General features: G+C 39.3%; 1 protein-coding gene across 1 annotated transcript; it reads left to right on the forward strand.

Annotated features, from left to right (window-relative positions):
* Window positions 1-3,206: 3,206 nt before the first annotated feature.
* Window positions 3,207-23,131, forward strand: LOC134676269 (trypsin-1-like). The gene is made up of 11 exons (XM_063534636.1): window positions 3,207-3,291; window positions 10,688-10,821; window positions 12,580-12,686; window positions 13,877-13,971; window positions 14,726-14,850; window positions 16,122-16,270; window positions 17,690-17,802; window positions 18,232-18,384; window positions 20,506-20,632; window positions 21,655-21,786; window positions 22,932-23,131. The coding sequence occupies exons 2-11, from the start codon at window positions 10,764-10,766 to the stop codon at window positions 23,097-23,099; spliced, it is 1,227 nt and encodes a 408-aa protein (XP_063390706.1). The 5' UTR covers window positions 3,207-3,291; window positions 10,688-10,763; the 3' UTR covers window positions 23,100-23,131.
* Window positions 23,132-27,129: the final 3,998 nt, after the last annotated feature.

Below are 27,129 nucleotides of genomic sequence, written 5' to 3' on the forward strand. Positions count from 1 at the left end.
ATAAGTACTATAACACAATAAATTAAGTAAAAAATGTAAACTACATTACTATCTAAAATTAAAAACTAAACTAATCTAAATTAAAATAAATCTAAAAAAGGCCCCCGTGGCATTGTGCCAAAGATGCTGCCAGCATTCCCTCGCTGAATCGCAATACTGATGCGCTGCGAGAGAAAGCTGCCAGGTCTCTGATCACCGGTGGTATCAACCAGCTTTTTGCACAGGTCTTTAAAAAGAATATGTGCGCTTGGACCCCACGGCCCCAGTATCTCGACACCGAATGCCACAAAATGGTATTGGGGGCCGAGACCTTGATATTTTGTGACCAGACATCGGATTCCGTGGGGCGAAACTTCTTGACAGCTAGGGACTTCCTACGTCGATAAACTCATTTATCGATACTAGTTCTAAATACTAGTGATCACACAAAGGTTTGCTTATAAAATATTTTTTTATTAAAAGAGTATTATATAATAAAATAAGAACTAAATTTTCCTCTTCTTTTTTTAAAACGTTTTTAAAAGTTTACTCGTCACAATTTATTTCTTCATGACTGTCCCATCTATTGTTGTTAAAGTAAACTACCAGAATTTTTTCCATATTTTCGGGCGTTAAGCGTCTCCGTCTTGGCTGAAAAATCCATTTCAGGTGGCTAAAAGACTTTTCAATTTCTGTGGAGGTTATAGGAGCATAGCAAAATTTCATAAAGTGATCAATGGTATTTCGTTTATTTATCGGTTGTAATGTAACTTCTTCACCTTTTAATAACAAATTGATTTTTTCCATTGTGTTGTACCCGGAGTTTTTGTAAAAAACGTTTTTAAATTTATCGTATACGATTTTCCCCTTTTTGTCCAAAAATATTTTAGATAATGCAGACTGTACCTTCTTCACTATTCGCACACCAAAGTCTAGAGACAAATTTGTTGCTTGTAATTTCTTTATCGACTCTTGGATGATATTTAGATTGTCGGCAATAAATTTAAGTTCACCCTGAAGAGAAGATTTATTTAGTGCAGCCTTGGCCATTTTAACTGCTTTCCCATCTGATGCAGAAAATGTATGCAGAACTCGTCTTATATCTTCAAAATATTTAGCGTAATAGTTTGCTGCTTGCAACCATGTGCCCCATCTTATAATGGTTGGTTGCGGCGGTAGAGGTACATTTGGTAACATATTTTTAAATACATTGATTCTCTTGGGACACTTCAAAAATACTTTTTTGACGGATGATATCAAGTTATTAACATTTGGAAACAGATATCTAACTTTCTCAGCAACCCTATTTAATCCGTGAGCTGCACATGTTACGTGAGTCATATTTTGAAAAACTGAATCCAGTTTCTTACCCATTTTTATCATATAAGGTGCTGCGTCAGTCACCAACAATAGCACTTTTTTGAAATTATCGCTATTTGAATCACAGCACCAAAAATTTGATAGGGACGTTATAATCAAATTTGCAATAGTTTCATTATTTGTCTGCTGTAAACATTTACTTGCAATAACATACGGCCGACTTGGTGTGCTGTGAGAAAGTTTGCCAATGACAACATTTGCAATTTGGTCACCGTTAGAATTTGTAGTTTCATCTACCGACACGTAGATGTAATTGTTTCCAATTACGTTCCTAATTTGTTGATACGTTTCATTATAAATTGGAGAAAGATAATTTTTTCTGATAGTAGATTCCGAAGGCACTGAAAACTTCCCATATCGTCCAGAAATGCAATTTTGAATAAAACCATAAAAATTTGGATTTTCTAATTGATACCACGATATATTGCAGGCCACCATGAACATAGTAAGCTCTTTGTAGAATTTATATTTTTCTTCTTGAATACTTGTATGTCTTCCGGTTTTCAAGTGCCTAGCAAGAGAATAATTTTTGCGATGAAAGGTCACTTGACATTGGCTACAGCGTAGCTTAGACCCGCGTTTAATTATTTCAGGATGCTTTTTAAGCAAGTCTTCTATTTTTTGAAGAGGCATTATTTATTTTCACTCATAAATATAAAATCTGTAATAAATAGCACGTCTTTACAAATGAGAATGACAGTGTCTGATGACATTGACAAGTATTGTTTCATAGTGAGTGTCTAAGTAGGTAAGGTACTTCTATTTAATTATCTGAAGAGGTTAAGATAATGGGTATCAACTATTTTATAATGCAATCGGTACTAGCCTTATCTATGTGTAACCTACCGATTATTTTAGACGCTATGTATGAATTTCATACTGGTCTTCAGAACAATAGTTACGAAAAACACACACAATGTTGGGGGCGGTCACTAGTATATAGAACTAGTATCGATAAATGAGTTTATCGACGTAGGAAGTCCCTAGCTGTCAAGAAGTTTCGCCCCACGGAATCCGATGTCTGTTTGTGACCTTATTGCAAAATAACTTAACCTTGCATGACAGTAGATATACAGTAGTTTGCTAGTATTTTTGTTTATTTCATTACGAAATCTAATTAAATGAGAAAGAAATTAAAGTAATGACTTAATGAGTAATGAAGCAAACAAACAATACGATGACTGTGTCAACGTCAAACATGTCAAAACACTTTTGTGTTGCATTAGGTAAGTAATGGAGAAGGAGGTTCTTTTATAAAAATAGTTTGTCAAAGGAGTGTCTCATTTCAATCATAAACAAAAAGTCTTAGAGAATATTAACCAAACGGAGTGGTCATTAACAGACGTTCCCCTCTGTCGAAAAAAGGCGGCTAATGGTGAACCACATGTCAAACACATGTATGGACTGACGTTTATCTGACATGGCTATGTTAACGTTACGTATATATACATTTGATGTGCCCCTCCCCCGAAAAAAACGGCAGAATTTTTTGTACCGAAAATTATAGACATGGCGTCTCCGTTGGTTATATCCTCTAAGCAAAAAGTACAAAATGTCTCTATTCACCCCGCGATTTCTGTTGATCCCGTTTTACGGAATGTTAATTTTTGTTTACTATGCAGAAAAAACTGAATAAAATGGATCCACTTGACTGAATCCCTGACTAATCTACTCGACAAAATATTCTGTGTTCAAACACATTTAGTAACTAAAATACCATTTGACTAAATTACCATCCTAGAGTCCGAATTTTACTACTTAGTTAAGAAGCGTGAAGATGGCTCCAAGACACCTAATTAGGTACTAATGACCAGTCCGCCATGACAGTTGTGAGTCTGCGCCAGCGCCGAGCCGCCGCGTGCGCACCCGACCGTGATTCACTTGTTTTGACCGTGACCTCTGTGGACGGTGCAGTAATACTAAGTGATTTCTGTGAGAAACAGTGCTTTAGTTACCTAAGATTTTTATTTTATTCACTTGAATTGAAAACATTTGGGTTTGAGTTAGAAAAAATTGTTTTTTAACAACAAAAAGTTAAACAAGTTTGTTGTTGTTTTGACACAAACATAAGTCTGTTTTTTTTGATGTTTGACTAAAATTCAGAGGGCTTACCGCGAACCACGTTCGACGTGTTGCCTCTTTATCGCACTTGTAAATTTGTCCGTAAGGTTGACAGGGAGGCAACACTTCGAACGTGGTTCGCGGTAGGCCCTCTGCACAGGGCCAATGTCAAGAGTCAAACCGGACCAAGCTAATTGTTACTAGAGTCAGACCAAGAATAGTCTGCAGCGGATTTGATAGCCCACGCAGTGAAAGTGTTATTTTAAACGTCAAACTTCTATGAAATTATGACGTATAAATGACACTTGCACTGCGTGGGCTATCAAATCCGCTGCGGACTTTTTTTGGTCCGACTCTACTTGCACTACGTGGGCTATCAAATCCACTGCAGACTTTTTTTGGTCCGACTCTTAGTTGCACTACGTGGGCTATCAAATTCGCTGCAGACTTCTTGGTATTCTACCTCCCTCCTTCATTTAAAAGTTATCAGATTAATTGTTTATGCGATTTGTATTTTGTATCTTAATGATATTTAAATTAATACCATATACCAGCTTACTGTTTCCTTAAGTTTACCATTTTCCTTATACTTTGTCTGCACGGAGACCAATTCAGATTCATAACAATCATAACTTTTTACGGTTTTGAACTGGTTTTGATATGACCGTTCTTGTGGTGATTGGCGCGGATGTACCTATAGTTCATTTTTTTTAGTATTAGAAAGAACTTGCAAGAAGGTAAGCGATCTTGACATGTCTTTTAATTGAAAAATGCTTTTTAAAAATCAAAAGCTATTACTTATGAAAGCAGAAGAATATAAATGATCGTATTAGATTCATAATTGTTACATATTTGCCGTGACTTATTTTTAAAATGTGTTTTTCAATTAAAAGACACTTCAAGGTTGTTTTACCTTATTTCTAATGCTAAAAAAACGAACTATAGAACTATAGCGTTTTCATTTGATAGCGTGACCTTACGTACGCGTTTGCATGGGATTTTGAGTTTCCCGTTTGGCGCCATGTTCAAAATCCCATTATAATTTTCTTTATTGTTCTTTTATTTACGCTGTTGGTACAGTACGGATGTCTACCGTCTCCAATTCTCCCTCAATTGCTCAAAGGTTAACTGGAAGAGATCCCTTAAAGGGATAAGTTCGCCTTTGTACTAATGACGAATGTTATTTTTCCTGTTTTGTTTTGTTTTTTTTGTACAATAAAGTGTTTTACTACTACTACTACTAAAATAGACCGCGTCGCGCTCGTCACGCACCCAAAGCGCCCAAGGGAAGTTTCTGAGGCGCAATATGGCCCTCAGGTAAAAAAGTTTGGAGACCCCTGGAATAGATTCGACAATGTATCCATAAATAGTTAAAGAAGTTGACGCGGGCCCCACTTTGTTAATATTTATAATGACTTTACCAGACATTGTTCGTTTGTCAATATTACATACAAAATAGCCAGACAGGCTCGCGGGCCGCAAGCGAGAGGTTCGCGGGCCGCCTGTTGCCGACCGCTATAGAATGAACTTTACGCTAGGAGTTCTGGTTTTGATACGACCGATCGTCTTAGTGACTGGCGCGAATTTGGGGGCCCACCGCGAACCACGTTCGACGTGTTACCTCCCTGTCACACTTACATACGAATTTACAAGTGCGACAGAGAGGCAGCACCTCGTTCGTGGTTCGCGATAGGCTCTCTGACGCACAAATGTCATTTCATTGCGCTTCGATCAGAATGATCTTCAAGGTAGTCATCATCATCTTCCTCGCATTGTCCCGGCATTTTACCACGGCTCATGGGAGCCTAGGGTCCGCTTGACAACTAATCCCAAGAATTGGCGTAGGCTCTAGTCTTTACGAAAGCGACTGCCATCTGACCTGCCAACCCAGAGGGTAAACTAGGCCTTATTAGGATTAGTCCGGTTTCCTCACGATGTTTTCCTTCACCGAAAAGCGACTGGTAAATATCAAATGATATTTCGTACATAAGTTCCGAAAAACTCATTGGTCACCGCACGCTCTTACCGCTAGGCCATCAGCGCAGTTATCTTCAAGGTAGTATCGAAACAAGATCAAAACCGTGACAAATTGTTTAACCAGAATCGTGTTACGGCGGTCAACGTCCAAGATGTGTTTACATATTGACAATACAGTTATTACATTACCTTCATACGGTTTGGCGTGGCAAAGTTGTTGTTCAACCGCTCGTGTTAATATTGATATTCGAAAAAGGGCCTTTTCTTCCCCGCTAGGAGGGATCAAAGTGGCACTTTTCTTCCCTGCTAGGAGGGATCAAAGTTTTACTTTTCTGTCCTAGGACACGATTTTAACTGGCTTAACGAGCCATTTGAGGGTAGATTTTTTTTACTTTTATTTAAATACCTAAAGATACAGACTATAATTTCGATTATTTTTTGTCTGACTATAGGTGAATCATTACCAATACGAAGGTATTCCTATTAGGGGTCATCCATTAATTACGTCACACGAATTTCTAGGTTTTTTGACCCCTCCCCCCCTCCTTGTCACACTTGGTCACATTTGGCAAAGGCCCCCTAGTGTGACGTCACATTTTTTCTACGAAATCGCCCAATCTAATTAAGTAAGTACCTAAGTATCAAAAAAAAGTAAAAAAAAAAAAAACCAAAGTATTTTATCAAAATATTTTTGTCGGTATTAATATTAGTAATTTTAAAACACAAAACTGCTTAGGAAAGGAAATTAAACGAATAAAAACGATTATCGTTTTAAAAACTTGTTATTTAAATGTACAGCGAATAAAATAATTTAAATAAATTTTCGGTTACTGATGAAGTTAAAGTGACGTCACAAAGTTTGTGTCTCCCCCCTCCCCCATCCCATATAACCATTCCAGTCGCAGAATCATCAAAGTGGTAACTAAATGTCAGATGTGTCGTAACAGAGTCCACACAATGTGTCTAGAATTGTTTCGAAACAAAGTGTCGTCGCCGTGTGTACACTTTTCCGTAACAAGGTGTCGACACATTTGTGTGCACTTTGCGTGCGGTTTGCGACTAAATCTGACAGCAAATTTGTGACAGCAAATGTCATTATAAAATACCTCTTGAAAACCAAGGTTTGTCAAACTACTATTAGTGTCTCGTGTTCTCGTAAGTAATTCTAGTAAGTCATCATGGGCGATGCAAATGATAATAATCGACCAAAACCATATAAACACCTAACGACCGTCAACCTTTTACAGAAAAGTTTTTAAAGAAATGCAAAAGCTACTTAGGTCAGCCAACGAATGCTCCAAAAAGTTGTAGAGGGAAATGCTCGGAACACAATTTTTGACTCTGTAACTTGGTTAGTACAAGTTAGGAGGTGAACATATCAAAAGTCCCCGGCCGTAGCCCTTGAGCGGGGGGAAGAGAGGGGGCTTTGAAGGTCCCATTTTCCGGTTTTTCGATTATATCTCGGAAACTATGCATCTTAGCGACATGGCCACTTATACAAAATGAAAGTTAATTTAATTTGTTACAAGTTTATTCAGTCAATTTTTTCGATATGTTGAATAGTTTTTGAGATATCCGCTCTTGAAAGTTTATTTAGGACTCTCAATTTTATCTTGATATATCTACATCAGTGAAGGTGCTAGGCCGTGTATGGTATCGTTTTCGCATAAATCTGGGTTGCTGAATCCATTTACGGTATCACATTGACACCATTCCACAAAATTAAAAAAAATCTTTTTAGGGTTCCGTACCTCAAAAGCAAAAAACGGAATCCTTATAGGATCACTCGTGCGTCTGTATGTCTATCCGTCTGAATACACAAAATAGTTCTTTACCTATAGATGACAGGAAAACCTATTAGAAATGTGCAGTCAAGCGCGAGTCGGACTTAATGTACGGAACCCTTAATACGCGAGTCCGACTCGCACTTGGCCGGTTTTTTTTAAACTCCTTTTGACGCTTAACCGCTGAACCGATTTCGTTGAAATTTGGTATAGAAATAGTTTGCGTCCTGGAACAGGACATAGGATAGATCTTATAACCAAAATCATCTTTTGAAGGTGTGAAAAGTGGCGTGGAAATTTGTACGGGAAATCAATAACCGCTAAACCGATTTATATTAAATTTGGGATGGTCTACATCTTTGATTTAGTTAAAAATGACTACAAACCTAAACTTAAACAGTATTAACTTCAAGAAGTCAATTCTGAATTCCCCCCGACACCTCATTTCACACCTTTAAAGGATGATTTTTGAGATAACTTATTATGTCCTGTCTCGGGACTCAAAATATATGTGTACTAAATTTAAATTAAAACTGTTCAGCAGTTTAAGCGTGAAGAGGAGTTTAAAAGAAAGTATTTTAATAAGTTTATATGTTTTTACTTTGGAATGGTGTCAATGTGATACCATAACTAAATTTGGTACTGCGAATTTATACGAAAATGATACCAAACAAGGTCTCGTAGCTTTACTGTTGTAGAAGTCAAAATAAAATTGAGAGCCCTAAATTCTTATTACTTGGCCAAACTTGTGTAGAAGGAAAAGGAAAAATAAAAGTCTTCGGCAGGAATATAAGACACAAATATAATTTTTATTTTTGCGTTACTATTTCAATCATAATAATAATATAATAATAATATAAGTGTCAAAAGGGCCTCTACGTGTTGGCTTCGGCTCCGCGCACGCCTCCCAAAGGTCCGGAACACCATTGTTCCGTGATGGGAAAGATATAATAATAATAAAATAGCTTTTTATTTCCACATTTTTAAAAGTTACAATATTTTAAATAGATGTAAGTTATACATTTTGTTTTTCGTTTTCTTATGTGGATCCCTTATGGGTGAAAGCCTCCTCACACTTCTTCCATTTATCTCTGTCTTGAGCTGTATTAATCCATTCTGGACCCGCTACTGAGATAATATCTTCTATCCATTTCTTTTTTGGTTTTCCTTGGCGTCTCTTCCCTGCTGGTCCCTTCCATTTTGTCGATTCAAGTGTCCACCTTCTGTCTCTGTATCTGGCTATGTGTCCTGCCCATTTCCATTTGAGGCATGTCCTGCTATTTCAATCATCAAATATAAACATAGCTTGGTTATATTATTCTAGTGAGATCCTCATAGATAAACAAAAACATTTACTTAAAAAATTACAAGGTCGAAATGTCACGGAACTTGATGTGAGAGTAATATGTGAAAAATAAAAACTTTTATGACAAAAAAATCTGGACACAATTTAAGAAGCATACAATTGCGTCGAGGAATCATCTGTATTTTTGCTTGTTTCATTACCTCCTTGCTTCTTTTTTTGTCCTTTGTATTCTGTAGCAATTTGTTAGATCTGAAAATAAAGATAACTTGCGTCGTCACGGATGTCGATTTATAGGTTTTAGGGACTGCAGAATTCGAAAACGATGATCATTTTGGATTCCAAGATGGCGGCCATGCACTATGTCATAAAAGTCGTCATGGATGTCGTTTTATAGGTTTTAGGGGGCCCCGCTTTCAAAAATGATGACCATTTTGGATTCCAAGATGGCGGCCATGCACTATGTCATAAAAGTCGTCATGGATATCGTTTTATAGGTTTTAGGGAGTGCAGAATTCGAAAATGATGACCATTTTGGATTCCAAGATGTCTGCCGTGCACTTTGTCATATAAGCCGTCATGGATGTTGATTTGTAGGTGTTAGGAAGAGCAGATTTCGAAAATGATGACCATGACCAATAAAACGACATCCATGACGACTTTTATGACATAGTGCATGGCCGCCATCTTGGAATCCAAAATGGTCATCATTTTCGAAATCTGCGCCCCCTAAAACCTATAAAACGACACCCATGACGACTTTTATGACATAGTGCATGGCCACCATTTTGTAATCCAAAATGGTCATCATTTTCTAAATCTGCGCCCCCCAAAACCTATAAAACGACACCCATGACGACTTTTATGACATAGTGCATGGCCGCCATTTTGGATTTCAAAATGGTCATCATTTTCTAAATCGGGGCCCCCTAAAACCTATAAAACGACATCCATGACGACTTTTATAACATAGTGCATGGCCGCCATTTTGGATTCCAAAATGGTCATCATTTTCGAAATCGGCACTCCCTAAAACCTATAAATCGACACCTATCTCCACTTTTATGACAAAGTGTTTGGCTACCATCTGCATGCAAGACATTTCTATTATTTTTACGTACAAAAATGGCCCCCTGTCAACTTCCAACCGAGATTTAATCGATAATTTATTCGATTAATATTCAGATTAATTCAATTTCAATCTATGTTAGGTCGACTAAACTAATCGCGATTAAAATTTGAGGATTAACTTTTTTATTCCATTAATTAGTCGAATAAACAGTTAATCTATTAAGTCCCATCTCTGACCACGGCATTTTTACACTTTGAGAATATCTGAAAACAAATGAACACAAGGAGCCATTTTGCAAATCCAGTAACTTTGTTATTACTTTTGACAGCGCGTGTCATGTGTCTACACAGAGTCGACACAAAGTCGAAACATTTGCGACTACTTTGTGACTGCAATATTTCTCAGCCTTAAACCATATTTATACATCATAATTAACAAGTTTCGTAGTATGTAAAGCGTTATTTCTGTTATTTAAGTATAGTATACGCATCGAAGTACTAAAAATGCATCAAATAATATATTTATGAACACAGGCACTGAGAAGTAAACAATTTCATTTCCGGCTAAACTAAAACAATGTGGTGGCGCGTTGATTATTTACACTTAGTTTATCAAATCACTCGAGCAGTTTAATTCCCCATTATAATTTAAGTCCTATTGTAATATAAATGCAAACAATATATAATTACGTCTTGTAATCCGTTTTAGAGATGGCGTATTAATGACACTTATTTTTATTTAACTATTTTTCCATCTGACAGTTTCCATTTGACAGGAACAAAATGAACGAATGAACGAATGATATTGGCATAAAGTAGTCGCAAACCCGAAACAATGTGTGCACACGGCGACCACACTTTATGTCACTTTGTGTCATGTGTCGACCCTTCCCCATTTCTGGTAACTGTGTCGACACGGCGACGACTCTGCGACTGGAATTGTGACCGAAACAGACGGTGTCGACACAAGATGTGTCTACACCGCGTCGTAACGGCGACTGGAAATGGTTGTATGGGATGTCACAATATGTCACATTTTCTTGACCCCCTCCCTCCCCCTAAACGTGTGATGTAATTAATGGATGACCCCTTATAAATTAAGTTTGTATTTTTTATCCTTTAACTCCATTAGAATTTGAGGTGATGACATGATGAGAAATAATTAATACTAAGAATCAAAAACATAACTGAAGTGCTTAATTGGAATCATGATAAAACTGCCAAGTGTTATAGTGCTGTGCTTCTTGTACGGAGTGGCGTCTCAAGGTAATGTTCTTTATAATACAGTAAAATTATACATTTTGCTTTTGCGTCAAATCCGGTAGTTCTGATTTTTTGCAGGCATGTTTATGATGGTGGCCCAATGAATAATCCAAGTTTGTGACCTCGAGCGCCGAACGCAACTTTGTCAAAATTCGAATAAACCGCAATTTTTTTTGGATTTGGGCGATTATAACCCTAAAGTACTAGTTTTTGATAGTAACTTTCTAGGGCGTTTTTAAAGTAGAATAAATTTGCTACAATAAGACACTAGAATTGTCTCTGTACATCTAATATTTTCCGAGATAAATCCTTTCAAAATTTTATAATTTTACATCAGTTCTTAGCTATAATATAAGGGTTATGTAGGTAATTTATATGGAATTCATCACCGCCACGTTCTACAAACTATTTATTTTCCATAAAAAAATGTATGAGTGCCTATTTTGCTAAAAATATTTTTTTTTTTTTGGAAAATAAATATTTTGTAGAACGTGGCGGTGATGAATTCCATATAAATTACCTACCTAACCCTTATATTATACCTAAGAACTTTTTTAGTCTACTTTAAAAACGCCCTAGAAAGTTATTATCAAAAACTAGTACTTTAGGGTTATAATCGCCCAAATCTAAAAAAAATTGCGGTTTATTCGATTTTTGACAAAGTTGCGTTCGGCGCTCGAAGTCACAAACTTGGATTATTCATTGGGCCAACATCATAAACATGCCTGCAATAAATCAGAACTACCGGATTTGACGCAAAAGAGCCAGGTTACAAAATTCGACAAATTTACTGGATTATTATTATAGGTAGGTATAGTTTTTTGATTACTTTATAATAATTTTATTAATACCTGCAGTCCGTCTTTAGCATTAGAAAGAACTTCGCAGAAGTTAGCTTGGGGTTCCAAATCCGGCTTTTTAGCGGTAATAATTTGAAGTAAATTATATGTATTGACCATGCTAAATTAGATAATTCATGATAATTAACAATTAAAGAGCCTGATAAAAACTGCACGCTTACTTCTGTGGAGTTCTTTCTAATGCTAAAAAAACGAACTATATCAAGAGGACGAATCTTGAAGTAATCTAGATTTAAATCGCTAGTGTAAAGGCTACGGTCTGACTTTCATACATTTGCGACCTTTTATTATAGAGTATCGATTTTTTTTGTACTTAAACATCCCTTTTAACGGTGTCTATTATTTTGCCCAAGACAAGTCACATCTTCTATGTTTGATAGTTTCTGACTTACGTCATTTTTAAGATGTATTAAAAATAATTATTATTTCACGAACTACCCACACAAATTTTCTGAAAGCCTTAGTCAATGTTCTATAATTAAAACTCACCTCTACAAAAAAATATTAATATTACTTGTTTAAAAAAAAAAAGGTTCAATTTTTTTTTCAATGTGTTATGAGCTAGCGACACCTACAGTTTTTGTTCATAAAGTGGTTAATATTTCTGTCTCCGGGACCCCCGAAATACGACACCCTTCGGCCACAAGGAATATACGTGATGGGACGTACATGAGGGTAGTAATTCTTAATAACGGACCTCAAACCCATAGTCTTCTCTTCCCAAAGTGACATAAGCCTACGTCACAATAACATGGCCGCTATATATAGCGCTATCGCATATTATCATATAGCGCTGTCGCATGATGACGTAGGCTTGTGTCAGTCAGGTGACCTAGAAAAGACGGGAAGAGAGTACCAGGCGGAGTATATTATTATACCATGCTCAAACCATAATTTTCAGCTCCCGGTGACAGCTGTCTCCAAGATGGCGTCCCCGGCGTCTGCAAAACACTCCGCGACTGTCAGGCCGTGACAGATAACCCCAAGAGCCAGTGGTGGAAACTGCCCGTAAGCACTAAACTTACATTTTAGGGTCAAACAGAAAACTGTGTTCGCGTCTTTTCTGTAGACATACACAAAAGTTAAGGGCTATAAAGGTTAATTTTCTTACCCTTATCCATGTGAAAAGGTCCTCCTTTTATTTAGAGAACTATGATAAAATCAGTATCTACATGCCCCCAAGCTGTTAACTATTGCCCACAGGAGAGAAAACTAGTGTGTTCGCGCGAACAGTACATTTTTCTCTCCTATGGGCAATAGTTAAATAAGAAAATTAAGCTTTCTAGCCCTTAACTTTTGTGTATGTCTACAGAAAAGACGCGAACACAGTTTTCTGTTTGACCCTTTACATAATTTACAAGATGACGTCCCCGGCCCGCCCCGTAGACCATGCCAATCGCTAACGCTTCGTAACGCACGAAACGCAACCATCGCAACTGTCACTATCACACCAATATGGAAGAGTGATAGAGAGAAACAAAGCGATTCGATCGCGAAGCGATAGCGATTGTCACCTTGGCTAGGGCGGCTGATTCTTTTTGGCCTTCTCGGCTCCGTTCGACAGCATAGCTCCGAGAAATTATCAGGTTGACACAACTTGACGCTTACCGTATTTACTATAAGGGCACACGGGGCCCTTGCCCATGGCCCCCATCCTCGGGGCCCCGAAGGACAGACAGTAACAGTATATTTGATTACCTATGATAAATAGAAGATCATAGCAGAAAAATTATAATATAACGAGCACTGCATGCGTGTGGTATCAATATCGCTGCAGACGTTTCTTGGTCTAACTAAAAAGAATAGATAGTATAGAGGGGTCCTGTCATAGTAAATTTTGTAGTCACAGTAAATTTACTGCCATATACCGCCACACGACTAAAACTCAAAATGAAAACGTATAAAATTATCAAAAAATGTATATATATGGATAAATTATTTAATTGTTTTTATATCATTTTGATCCATGTTCATTCACTTTTGTCTATGTGTTAAAATTGTTAAATATGAAACGGTGTCGTCACGCCATCTAGCCGAGTATAGGCTAAAGGTGTGTGCGCCATCTATCCGAGAATGACTTTTTCTTGATTTCCGAGGCACGATTTTTCCTTAGACTTTATTCATCTTATACGAAGTTACATATGCCTTTGGTCTAACTCTAGACTTGTCACAAGATTTATTGTAAATTTGTTCCTCAGAGATGCGGCTTCGAAGGCTTCGAAGTGATAATTTGCTGCGTGGAGAAACCCACCACCACGTCTGCAAGACCCGTCGCTACCACGCCTCGCCCAGGGTACTATATTTAGTTCAAATATTTTAACTCACAACTGCCGGAGCACTAGGTTGCCAGCGAAGGCATTTTCGTCCAAATGATTCAGATTCATGATGCCCCTGAAACTCTATCTTTATATATGGGGCTATTCATAAATTACGTCATTTCAAATTAGGGAGGGGTCTGAACATCGGATGGTAGCATGACGTAGGAGGAAACGGGGTCATTTGAAGCATGATTTTGGGGGGTCAAAAATCGTCAAAAATAGATGACGTAATTTATGGACAGCCCCTATGCAGACCGCATCCTTAAAGGCTCATTTAGACGATACGAAAAGTCGCATGCGAGTTTCATTATTTCATTATTCATTATTTCGCTCACGGCTACGGTTCACGCTACAGACAAGACAAGACATCACGCTACGCTACAGACATCCTCCAGACTGAGCATAGTAGCGCTACCCCCTCTGCCACAAATATTATACGGTAGATTTACTCCATTTTCGAGTCAAGTGTCTTTGTGCGACCTTAAAAATGTCAACTTGTGCTTACTAATTCCTGAAATATTCAAGCTAAGTATATTCAAATAATACGTCGTAATAGCAAATAAAGTATGGGTTTGCTGAGATGCATCCGTGGCAGTATGACTCACAAGCAATTTTTAAGCGTTCATATGAACACAAATATTAGAAACGGTAAAAAAGCGCCAACGTCAACGCAACGCTTTTTAAGCTGTCGTGCGAACGGGGCCTTAAATAAAAGTTTTTGTTAAACAGGACAACAACGACCGAGTTCTTCGTACCAGTGTATGACTATAGCCCCAACACGCCCATAGTCGATAGCTGCGCTGCTGTGGAGCCAGACCGCACGGCGGCGAAGACCGGACGGAAAGCTTGGGATAGTAAGTAAAGTTAAGGGTTATGACATTAACGTATATATCTATGGACTGGCCTTACGGGCACTAAAAACCGGGCAAGTGCGAGTTGGACTCGCGCACGAAGGGTACCGTACCATAAAGCAAAAAAAAAACACGGAAAAAAATGCAAAAGCACGCCCGACGTTGTTTAACTTTAGTCAAAAATCACGTTTGCTGTATGGGAGCCCCACTTAAATCTTTATTTTATTCTGTTTTTAGTATTTGTTGTTATAGCGGCAACAGAAATACATCATCTGTGAAAATTTCAACTGTCTAGCTATCACGGTTCGTGAGATACAGCCTGGTGACAGACAGACGGACGGACGGACGGACAGACGGACGGACAGCGAAGTCTTAGTAATAGGGTCCCGTTTTACCCTTTGGGTACGGAACCCTAAAAATGGTACTAGTTTAGCGGTGTGACTCACGAATTCCAGCCAATCGTGCAGTCTAACGCAACTAGTTGCGACCAATAGCGCGCGTGATGCGAACTCATCAACCAGTCGCGCGCGTGATGCGAACTCGTCAACCAATCGCGCGCGTGATGCGAACTCGTCAACCAATCGCGCGCGTGATGCGAACTCATCAACCAATCGCGTTCTACCGGTGTCACACCGCTGTACTGGCCCCTGTCATGCCTCATTATTATTGTCCGTAAAGCCAGTCCCTAGATATCTATGTCAATGGGTTATGATGATTAACAGTCCGCCGGACGGTATCGGCCTGTCAGTTAGAACAAAATTTTGACAGTTCCGAACAACTGACAGGCCGATACCGTCCGACGGACTGTTAATCAGTGGGCCCCTTTAAAAAGAATTGCTTAGCCCCCGTTCGCACGAGAGCTTTTTTGGGTTTTTAAAGATATTAAGGATGACTCACGTGAGACCGGGCCGTGTCCGTTTCCGGCGATTACTTTTACATGACATGCCAGGCGATCACGTGATAATACTTTCAATATTGTAAAATTAAATGAATGCATGTCACATTTATATTTTAATTTTTTGAATGAAATTGAATTGAATTGTATAAACAAGTCTTGTCTGAGCAACCATAATGAGCTAATTAATTAGTGGAAACTGTTTTGGCTTATGTAATATTTAATTGTAATTATCTATATGTGTTATTTTTCGCTGTTTGTTTCCCATTATCAATAAATAAATAAAATAAAAAAATAATAATAGAAAACGATGCGCCGGAAACTCTGGTCGGACACGGCCCGGTGTAACGTGAGTGATCCTTTATTTTTTATTTTCCAGAATGCATCGACTACCAACATCAACTGGTGTATCCCTGCGAGCAAACAGCCCTGTCAGGCAGCATGGGCCGCGCCAACCGATGCAACCATAACGTTGACGAGCTCATTGTGGGCGGCACCAACGCCAAGAGAACAGAGTTCCCTCACATGGTAAACAGATTGTCTCTCTCTCTCTTATCCCCCTCTTTTCCTCCTCTTCCTCTCTCTGTCAGGCAGCATGGGCCGCGCCAACCGCTGCAACCATAATGTGGATGAGCTGATCGTGGGCGGCACCAACGCGAAGAGAACAGAGTTCCCTCACATGGTAAATATACTGTCTCTCTCTCTCTCTCCCTCCCTCCCTCCCTCTCCCTCCCTCTCACCAGCGACTACCAACACAAATCAGCGTTATGTACGAATCACAACGTAGATGAGCTGTGAACGTGGGCGTCACCAACGCCAAGAGAACAGAGTTCCCTCACATGGTAAACAGATTCTCTCTCTATCTCTCTCCCTCTCTCTCTCTCTTACTCTCTCCCTCCCTCTCACCAGCGACTACGAACACTAATCAGCATATGTACCAACCACAACGTAGATGAGCTGAACGTGGGCGGCACACCAGCGCCAAAAGAAGAGAATTCCCTCACATGGTAAACATATTGACTCTCCCTCTCTCTCTCTATATATCTCTCTCCTTCCCTCTCTCTCACTCTCTCTCTGTCTCCCTCTCTCACCAGCGACTACTAACACAAATCAGCATATGTACGAACCACAATGTAGATGATCGTGGGCGGCACCAACGCCAAGTGAACAGAGTTCCCTCACATGGTCCTTGTCCTCTCTCTCTTTTCCTCGTCTTCCTCTCTCTGTCAGGCAGCATGGGCCGCGCCAACCGCTGCAACCACAACGCGAAGAGAACAGAGTTCCCTCACATGGTATGTTAACAAATTCACCGCTAAGCCCTTCTTGTTCCTCGTTTCCTCGTAACTGAGGGTTGCAACTACATTAAATCATTGTTTAGTGCAACAAGACTCTCCATTCTGCACGATCGTCGACCGTCCTCCTAATAATAGGCGCCTATACAGATCCTAACAGAGTAAGAGACAGTGGCAGGCTTTCTCTACTATACTTCATCCGGGCGGTGAACGTCGACAGGTGACTGGTGATCACGTACGAAATACAAAAGCATTTTTGCCCAAGCCCAAACGGAGACCTTCCCTTTCACTTGAAGAGAAGTAAGAAGTCGACTGACACAGGTATTTTTACAAGCTTTTATTTCGTTTCACCTGACCGTTGTCTGTAATCAAATCTTGCAAGTTAAGTCTGATCCACTTCCCGGTTTCCGATTGAGCTGAAATTTTGCATACATACGTAAGTCGGGTGACAATGCAATATTATGGTGTCATCGAGCTGATCTGATGATGGAGACCAGAGGTGGTCATAGGAACTCTGTGATAAAACAACGAAACCTAATTGTGTTTGGGGTTTTTAGAATTGTCTCGATGAGTATTAATGGCCTGTGGAAAGAAAACTACAGTCAGCGATAAAAGCTTGTACCAAAAATGAAATTTTTGCCATAAAATTATTCAGGTGCTGCTTGGCTACGGGCAGTCGAATGGCTCAGCGGTGTGGCAGTGCGGCGGGACACTGCTCAGCGACCGGTTCATACTCACTGCGGGGCACTGTACTTCAGCCAGAGATCTGTGAGTTGTTATATATTACTGCTTGGCTGCTGGCAGTCGAAAGGCATCGACCGGTTCATATTCCCGGCAGGACACACAGGATCCTATGACATGACGCTCAAAGCGGCAAAAAGGGTGACGCTGCAGGAGATATAAGCGGATATTCTCCTCCCCTCCCCCTGGCTAACAGAAGAAGCCACGGGAGGAGCGAGTCCACCCCACATACCACCCCCCAATGGGCTTCCTCAGCCTAGGGGTTAGATGCTTACACGACAAAAAAAGGGGATTGACAGGGCAAACTCGTATGCTGGTGCCATTTTTAAAATACTTCGACCGGCCAACCCCATTCGATTTGCATCACATGCCATTGTAAATTCTTAGGAAAACGAAGACGCGAAAACGTGAAGGATTTGCAGGTGTGAGTTTTTATATTTCGAACTTCTATTCCAGGGGTCCAGTGGCCTACGCGATCACCGGCACTCTTAAGCGGACTGACGACGTGTCCGCCTCTCAAGTGCACAGAATTAGACGGATCATCAAACACCCACAGTATAAGGCGCCTTCAAAATACCATGACATTGCTCTGCTAGAGGTTGAGGATCCGTAAGTGTGTCAAAGCAATGTAATAACCCCCACAGCCGTAGTCATTCTCTTTTTCTTCTTTATAATTCAAGAGCTGTGCTCTTGTCGGTGGAGCAATCTCCAACTCTTACGGTCCTCTGCCAACTCCATAAGCTTCTGGTATGCCACGACCTAATTTGAACCCTTTTCCCTCCCTTCCCTCCTTCCTCCTCCTCCTTCCCCCTCCTCCTTCCTCCCTTCCGCCCCTACTTCCTTCCTTCCTTCCTTTCTTCCTTTCTTCTGCCTTTTTTCTTTATCCTTTTCCTTTTTTTTCCTTTTTCCTTTTCTTTTTTTGGTTGAAATAATGTATTCTCGGTCTTCCTCTTCTTTTTCCCTCTATTAGGCATTAGCCACCAAAAAAAAAATCTGCTGATTGTAGCAGCACACACGTGACTCAGGAACAAATAGCCGTATTCATCATGCAAATAAATGCCCTACCCAGGATTTGAAGCCAGGACCATCGGCTTCATAGGCAAATTCCCTACCCACTAGGTCAAACAAGTCATCAAGGTAGTCTCTATGGTTAATAATACATTTTTGGAGACGTAAAAGGTCGCCAATATCACATTAAAAACCACTAACCAGTGTCACGGAAGAAATAATAGTACAGTGGAACCTGGATAATTGCAATCTCAAGGGACCGACCAGTTTTTGTCAATTAACCAGGTTTTTCATTTAAGCAGGTCGTGTCAATTAACGAGGTTCAATAAATCGTTGTGTCAATTATAGAGGTTTTCATTAATAGAGGTTGTGTTTTGACAAATTTCTTTTATGGAGGTGCAAATAACCATTTAGAGTAGATTTACATGCTTACGTTCTGGGTTTCTGGTCTATATATTGCTTCTGTCTATACTTGCACTTTTACACTACATTAATTACCACTTTATTTTCTTTATTTTTTTATGGGTTAAAAAAATTCCCTTGAATTGTAGAAGAAACTTTTATTAGAATGTAAAAAGCATACTTTGTTTTTATTTGATCAAAACTATTTCACCTAACTACAGGCTGTTTATAAATACCCAATAAATAAATTGAATTCTGGATGGAGATATGAATAAAATGATCATTGCTATTAAAATATTGTTTCTGTTGCCTACAACTACATTATTTCAATTACAGAGGTAATAAGTAAGACTCGTTTCAATAATAGAGGTAAAAACAAGAGCAAGAATAACGGATTTTTTAGCACAGTGTCAATTATAGAGGTCTTAAGTTGCGATGTGGTCAATTACAGAGGCAAAATTACGAAAAGCACAAAAATCTAGATTGCAATTATAGAGGTTCCAAAATTTCAATTATAGAGGTCTTTTGGTCTCAAAGGACCGGGACCGGACTTTTGGTTGCAATTATTGAGGTTTTCCATTTATACAGGTGCCAATTAACCAGGTTTCACTGTACTACCATACAGAAAGGACACTCCTGCAAAACCGAAGTTTGACAGCGATTCAGGGATGAATTATGCTCCCCCTTTCTAGTGTAGGTATACTATTTAGGGTAGTCAAAATTCAAGTCGTTATGTTATATGTGGTCATGCTCGCAAAAGGACGTCAAGTGGTGCCATCCCTAAGAATTACTCGGAGCAATGCTGAGCCGAACGGAGCCGAGTTTGCCCGAAGGCAGGAGTGTCTCCCCACTGCCGGTGTTAAAATGACGTCAAAATTGCCCCAAAACCAACAGTGGTGAGAGTTTAGGTCATTAGATAAGTAGGTATTTCTCTGTACTTCATTTCATTCTATGGGCACCAAGCGGAATTCCATTGCAGAACTGAGATACTGGTATTTTAGTCAAAATGTCGTCACCCTTATTACCTAGGCAATAGAATCCACCCGCTCAGCCCACGCGCTCGCCCGGCGGTGCGCGAACATCTACCCTGCAGCAATTAATTTACTTACTTGCCTATTGCCTAGGTAATAAGGGTGACGACATTTTGGCTGAAATACCAATATCTCTGTTCTGCAATGGAACTCCGCTTGGTGCCCATAGAACGAAATGAAGTACAGAGAAATACCTATCTAATGACCTATCTCTCAACTCTGTTGGTTTTGGGGCAAGGCTCCATACAAAGTTGCCCATGGTCCTTTGGTTGACTTGATCTGTCTCCAGGATCAAATTGGACTTCACCACGGTACCAGCGTGTCTAGATGTATTTGGCGGGGACCATTCCAAAGCTGTGGCTACTGGCTGGGGCGCTACCACTTGGATGGGAAGCAATGCCGATTATTTACAGAAGGTACGTATACCAATTGACCTAATTAGTCACAAATTTAATATACCTTCTAACTATTAGTAACTATTATACGATAGTACGTAGAGTTAGACCGTACAAAGTCTGCAGCGGTTTTGGTAGCCCACGCAGTGCAAGTGTCATTTTAAACGTCATACTCTATGAAATAATGACGTATAAATAACGCTTACACTGCGTGGGCTATCAAATCCGCTGCAGACTTTTATTGGAGCGACTATATAGAACAGAGAACCAGTAGTTTGCGCCATGACTTTATGTTATTTTGGCAACAAACCATAACGAGGAGCGTGTCTCGTGACCTTAACACGTAAGCGCCATGAATTTTACGGCGCTTAAATACGACGTTTTGTTCGCGTGGTACAAGTTCCGATTGCGAAAATTTCATTGTTTGGTATGGCTTCTCTATAGTAATAATAGCTCAATGCATAATGGCTCCTCTACACGATGGGCCAGCGCCGGCCACTACAAGAGACGTAGCCATGAGGCAGAATGAGATAGAAATATCACTTGCTCCCTCTAACGCATAAATGCGTCCCTTGGAGTGGCCGGCACTGGCCCATCGTGTAGAGGAACCATAAGGTAAACAAAAGCGCTGGTGGCCTAGCGGTAAGAGCGTGATACTTGCAATCTGGAGGTCGCGGGTTCAAACCCCGGCTCGTACTACTACTCAATAAGGTCTAGTTTACCCTCTGGGTTGGAAAGTCAGATGGCAGTCGCTTTCGTAAAAACTAGTACCTATGCCAAGTCTTGGGATTAGTCGTCAAGCGGACCCCAGGCTCCCATGAGCTGTGGCAAAATATAAGGTAAACGTCCTAATGCTCGACCGACATGCTAATACCCAATAGATGACACCTTGCTATCACCTATTATGGACACTATTGACATTATTGACAATGACTTAAGTTTCAAGATGACATGCACTGGGACCGCGTCGAGCACAAGTACGTTTACGTTATATCTCCGCTGATGGCACTGATACTTAAAAAAACCTATTTAAAAATTGGCAGGTGACACTGAATAAGTTCAGAGATGAAGAGTGCAGCGCCAAGTTCCGTCCCAGCCGGAACATCGCCAAGGGCTTTGACCCGGACACGCAGGTCTGCTACGGCGACTACACGCAGTCCAAGGACACTTGTCAGGTAAGATGAAGAGTGCAGCGCCAAGTTCCGTCCCAGCCGGAACATCGTGGCTTCGACCCGGACACGCAGGTCTGCTACGGTGACTACACGCAGTCCAAGGACACTTGACAGGTAAGATGAAGCGTGCAGCGCCAAGTTCCGTCCCAGCCGGAACATCGTGAACCGCTTTGACCCGGACACGCAGGTCTGCTACGGCGATTACACGCAGTCCAAGGACACTTGTCAGGTAAGAGGAAGAGTGCAGCGCCAAGTTCCGTCCCAGCCGGAACATCGTGGCTTTGACCCGGACACGCAGGTCTGCTACGGGGATTACACGCAGTCCAAGGACACTTGTCAGATAAATTTTGTACCTACAGTAAGTAAGTAAATATACTTTATTGGGCAGCATACAGTTAAAAATACACACGAAATGAAATACAGTTAAAAGCTACATAACAACAGCACAGAACTGTTGTTGAAATGTCACCCTCGATTGCAATATTTCACTTACCCCCCTAAAGTCTATTTCAATAGAACTTGCTAACTATGTAAACAAACCGCCATATTGAAATTGTCTCTGAATGATGAATTTACTAGTGATGGGCAAGACTCCTACTTACTACTTTACTAATGTCAAACCATATCGAATAATAAAATACCAAAAGTAAAAAACAAGTGGTTACTTACTTATTTTTAATTAGTTTAATCACGATCAAAAGACAAATTAATACTTAAGAATGATATATTAATGTATTTTATAACCGCGGCGGTAGGTTCAGAGCGTGGGTTGGGTAGTGTGTACCGGGTTTATATCACAAACTTTAGTTACAACACTACCCATCATAGACAATTGTAGAATTTAAAAGAAACAAAACCGTCATTTCATCAGGTCCTAATAACCTAACTTATGAAACCATTTTAAACTTTTAATTAATTATCCAAGATACAGTTATATATTTATGTTTTTTACGGAACGGACCGTTTCAATAGTGTATATGTGTATGGTTTCAATGGTATTTGATGAGGTAGTGTGAAAATTCAAAGAGAAACAGTGATAAAACAAAGTTACGTGGTTTGTTTACATAGTTAGCAAGTTCTATTGAAATAGACTTTACACAATGTATTATATTAAATCTTACGTAGAAAATACCTTGTTTTCTTGTCAGGGCGACAGCGGCGGCCCGCTCACTATCCAGAACCGTCAGGTCCACTGCATGTACACCATTATTGGTGTCACCTCGTTCGGTAAGGGCTGCGGTAACATCGGAGACCCGGGGATCTACACTAAAGTGTCTCACTATGCCGACTGGATCGAGAGCATAGTTTTCGCTTAGTTTGAATTAAATTGAGTCAATATTATTTGTAAATTGAGTCAATATTAAGACTAATTTGTAATGTGTATCAAAACATAAACTATATGCAATAAACTTTTATTTTAGCCTTTCGTCATTGTTCAGAATCTTGTATAAATTAAGTAAATAATAAATAAATAAATATTATGGGCTACTTGACTTGACGGATGCACTACCGTGCACATTTTCAATTCGGTTTAGGAAATATATTATATTCACCGCCATCATTATTATTTACTATATTTTATACTATAAAACAATCAAGAAAAGTGGTGGTACGGCTGCAGAAAATGTCTGTATGAAATTTGACGTTTCCTGCAGTAATGCAGTCAACTGCAGCAGCATTGGAGCTTACTGCCGCAAATGTCAAAAGAGTTGCTGCCCGGATTTTAGCATTTGCAGCAGTAACGTAGTCAGTCTGAGTCAAAAGGTACTTTGACTTACGCGCCGGGGCCGGGCCGGAGCTTCCGGCGCTTCATTTTCTATGGAATGCATGTGATCACCGATCAGCCGTCATAGAAAAGGGGTCATCCATTAATTACGTCACACGAATTTCTAGGTTTTTTGACCCCTCCCCCCTCCTTGTCACACTTGGTCACATTTGGCAAACCCCTCCCCCCTAGTGTGACGTCACATTTTTTCTACGAAATCGCCAAATAGAATTAAGTAAGTACCTAAGTATTATTAATATTTTATCAAAATATCTTTGACGATATAAATATTAGTAATTTTATAACCCAAAACAGCTTAGGACAGAAAATAAAACGAATAAAAACGATTATCGTTTTAAAAACTTGTTATATAAATGTACAGCGAATAAAATAATTTAAATAAATTTTCGGTTACTGATGAAGTTAAAGTGACGTCACAAAGTTTGTGTCTCCCCCCCTCCCCCATGTCACAATATGTCACATTTTCTTGACCCCCTCCCTCCCCCTAAACGTGTGATGTAATTAATGGATGACCCCAAATGACATGTCGGACGCCTCGGCCCGGGCACGGCCCGGTCTAGCGAGAGTCATCCTTTAGGTACTTGTGCCACCTCATTATTGAGAGCGATAAGAAAACACCAAGTTGATATTCCTATTTTAAGGAAATAGCAATTTCCACGCTTCTGGTGCACTCACCGCAAAAATGATTAAGTTCGGTAGTACGTGAGTAGCTTAAAAGAAAATCTTTCTTGTACCCATATATATACAGGATGTCCCAAACTTATGGGACATGAAGGGGAAGTACCTTAAATATCGTAGATAGTGTATTTTGCTCAAAGAAGACTTTATGTTATTTTTAAAAGTTAGTAATTCTGCATTCATAGATTTTCTAAAAATTACTTGCTTCGTCTGGGAATCGAACCGACTTAAATGTCAAAAAAAAATCACCCTACTTTTATGATGCCAATCGAAAGAATAGCTAAAAAATAATAACTCTGCTTAAGTAACATTGTATTTTAAAAGAAAGGAACATCGTGAAATTAATCATTTTAATCAAATTAAAAACATACATGAAACTGCCGTAGTCAATTAAGTGGGTATTTTTTTTGTAAATTAATTAATTAAATTCTCAAAATGTGATCCCTCTTGTCTTACGCAAATCGCCAATCTTTTAATGAGTCCGCTACCTGTTGATTTTCTTATCATATGGTGCAACTCAAAGAGTAGTATAATCTTTTTACGTTGTTCCTTTCTTTTAAAATACAATGTTACTTAAGCAGAGTTATTATTTTTTAGCTATTCTTTCGATTGGCATCATAAAAGTAGGATGATTATTTTTTTACATTTAAGTCGGTTCGATTCCCAGACGAAGCAAGTAATTTTTAGAAAATCCATGAATGCAGAATTACTAACTTTTAAAAATAACATAAAGTCTTCTTTGAGCAAAATACACTATCTACGATATTTAAGGTACTTCCCCTTCATGTCCCATAAGTTTGGGACATCCTGTATACATATATTTAAATTTATATATTTCGTGGATCTCGAAAACGGCTCTAACGATTTCGATAATATTTGCTATATGGGGGGTTTTCGGGGGTGAAAAATCGACCAAGCTGGGTCTTATCTCTGGGAAAACGTGCATTTTTTAGTTTTTAGAGATATTAAGGATGACTCACGTTAGACCGGGCCGTGTCCGTTTCCGGCGATAACTTTTACATGACATGACAAGCGATCACGTGATGCTTTCCATAGAAAACGATGCACCGGAAGCTCCGGCCCGGACACGGCCCGGTCTAACGTGACTCATCCTTTATTTATTTCCTTTTGGCAACAGTTTCCCGATTCGCCAGATTCCCACGGAACCGCTTAAATAACACACCATTCGGCTAGTTTCCACAACTTGCCTCAACGAAAAGCAAAAATAAATAAGCATCCGAAATATCGTAATATCATCCGAAAACCATACAAAATCAAAACAAAAAGTTTAGACTTCGCGTACGCCATACAACTCAGGGGTTCATATTTCACCCAAACAATATTTACAAGTACAAATCTAAATCTGAGTATTCTAAAAGCGATTCTATTGTTTTGTCTTTTGAGGGTTCCGTACCCAAATGATGTCAACGGTTCTGTAAATCTAAATAAATTAATCTTAAACTAATAACGCATAGACAGATAGTCCCCATACGGCTAACCTGCCAAAAGTGAAGCCGAAACACGATCGATGTGTGCGTGGAACGCTCGTGTTTTACGCTCAGCAAACACACACATATATATACAAAATATGTTGCCAGTATTCATTTACTTCTCTCAAAGTAGAGGAATTTTAACAACATCCAAACTTGGTTATTAATAATTTGGTAGCTTATAAATCTATGAAATTAATCATTGCCGAAAGGGGCTATTCATAAATTACGTCATTTCAAATTAGGGGGGGGGTCTGGACATCGGATGACGGTAGCATGAAGTAGGAGGAAATGGGGTCATTTGAAGCATGATTTTTGGATGATTATAGGGGGGGGGGGTCAAAAATCGATGACGTAATTTATGGACAGCCCCAAATCATACGAAATTGTAGTTTCAGGGCCCGATTCGGATTTTGAAATTATTATTATATACATTTTAGACATCACCAAGATACGATAACGATATGTTTAAGATCTAACCTGTCAAATTTGACATTCGCGCGATTCTGGAGATACTCTTGAACGATTTCCACAGGGTATGACTTAGAGATCCAATTCACATCTAATAGATATCTTACTCTATCTAACGTAAAAGTGACATTGGTTGCCCGAATTGCGCTGCAAAAGAGAACTAGTTGATATCTAAACTATAACGTATCTAGAATGGATCTAGTACGTGTCGTCTCTTGTGAATATCTTGAAGTTAGAATACGGCTGTCATTCTCGTGAAATGTTTATTGCATTTTGAACACCTAGCCCGCTTAGCAACTTCTGCTGCTGACTGTAAATTGAAGAACTAACCCAGACTCTTTTTTTTTTTAATCTGCGTATTTAGAAGGAGCCTTTATCTATGGGACATGTCGGCTCCGTTGGGCCTCTACAAACCTAGACTCAAAAAGTGATATCAAAATTTTTACTTTTATCATTTTATTGGCGAAAATCGTCCTTGAAGTTGAAAATCGTGTCTCTTCATCCTGGTTTACGTTACGTATAAAGTATAGGAAATCGGTACGGAAATCCAGAAAAACTCCGTTCTAGAGTAAAACTAGGGGCTAGTAAATAGAGAAGACCGAGAACCTTTTTCTTTTGTTGTTAGTTAGTAGGTAGTAGTAATAGCGCCGTCCATAATTTTTTTTTATTTATTTACTAAAGGGAAACAAACAGCGAATATTACACATATTAACAAATCAGTTAAGATATTACATTGGCCAAAACAGTTTCCACTTATAGATAATAACAATTCAGTTGCTCAGAAAAGACAATTAACACTTAGCATTTCTTTAAGGTTGACTGGTTTTGGCATTAAATCGCCTTTTGTAGGTATGATAAGTTTTTCTTTAATGCTTTAGCTTTATGCGCAACCTACAACCAAGGCTCGGAACCGGTTTTCTC

This window comes from Cydia fagiglandana, chromosome 24 (assembly GCF_963556715.1).
Source record: "Cydia fagiglandana chromosome 24, ilCydFagi1.1, whole genome shotgun sequence".
In the NCBI taxonomy this organism is placed as follows: Eukaryota; Metazoa; Arthropoda; class Insecta; order Lepidoptera; family Tortricidae; genus Cydia; species Cydia fagiglandana.

What these genes read in the sequence shown, in the direction of transcription:
- LOC134676269 (XM_063534636.1), top strand. Translation starts at nt 10,764, where the DNA reads ATGATAAAACTGCCAAGTGTTATAGTGCTGTGCTTCTTGTACGGAGTG. An exon ending in GCCAGTGGTGGAAACTGCCC is followed by an intron (nt 12,687 to 13,876) that starts GTAAGCACTAAA and finishes TTTGTTCCTCAG; the next exon opens with AGATGCGGCTTCGAAGGCTT. An exon ending in ATGCCGATTATTTACAGAAG is followed by an intron (nt 20,633 to 21,654) that starts GTACGTATACCA and finishes AAAAATTGGCAG; the next exon opens with GTGACACTGAATAAGTTCAG.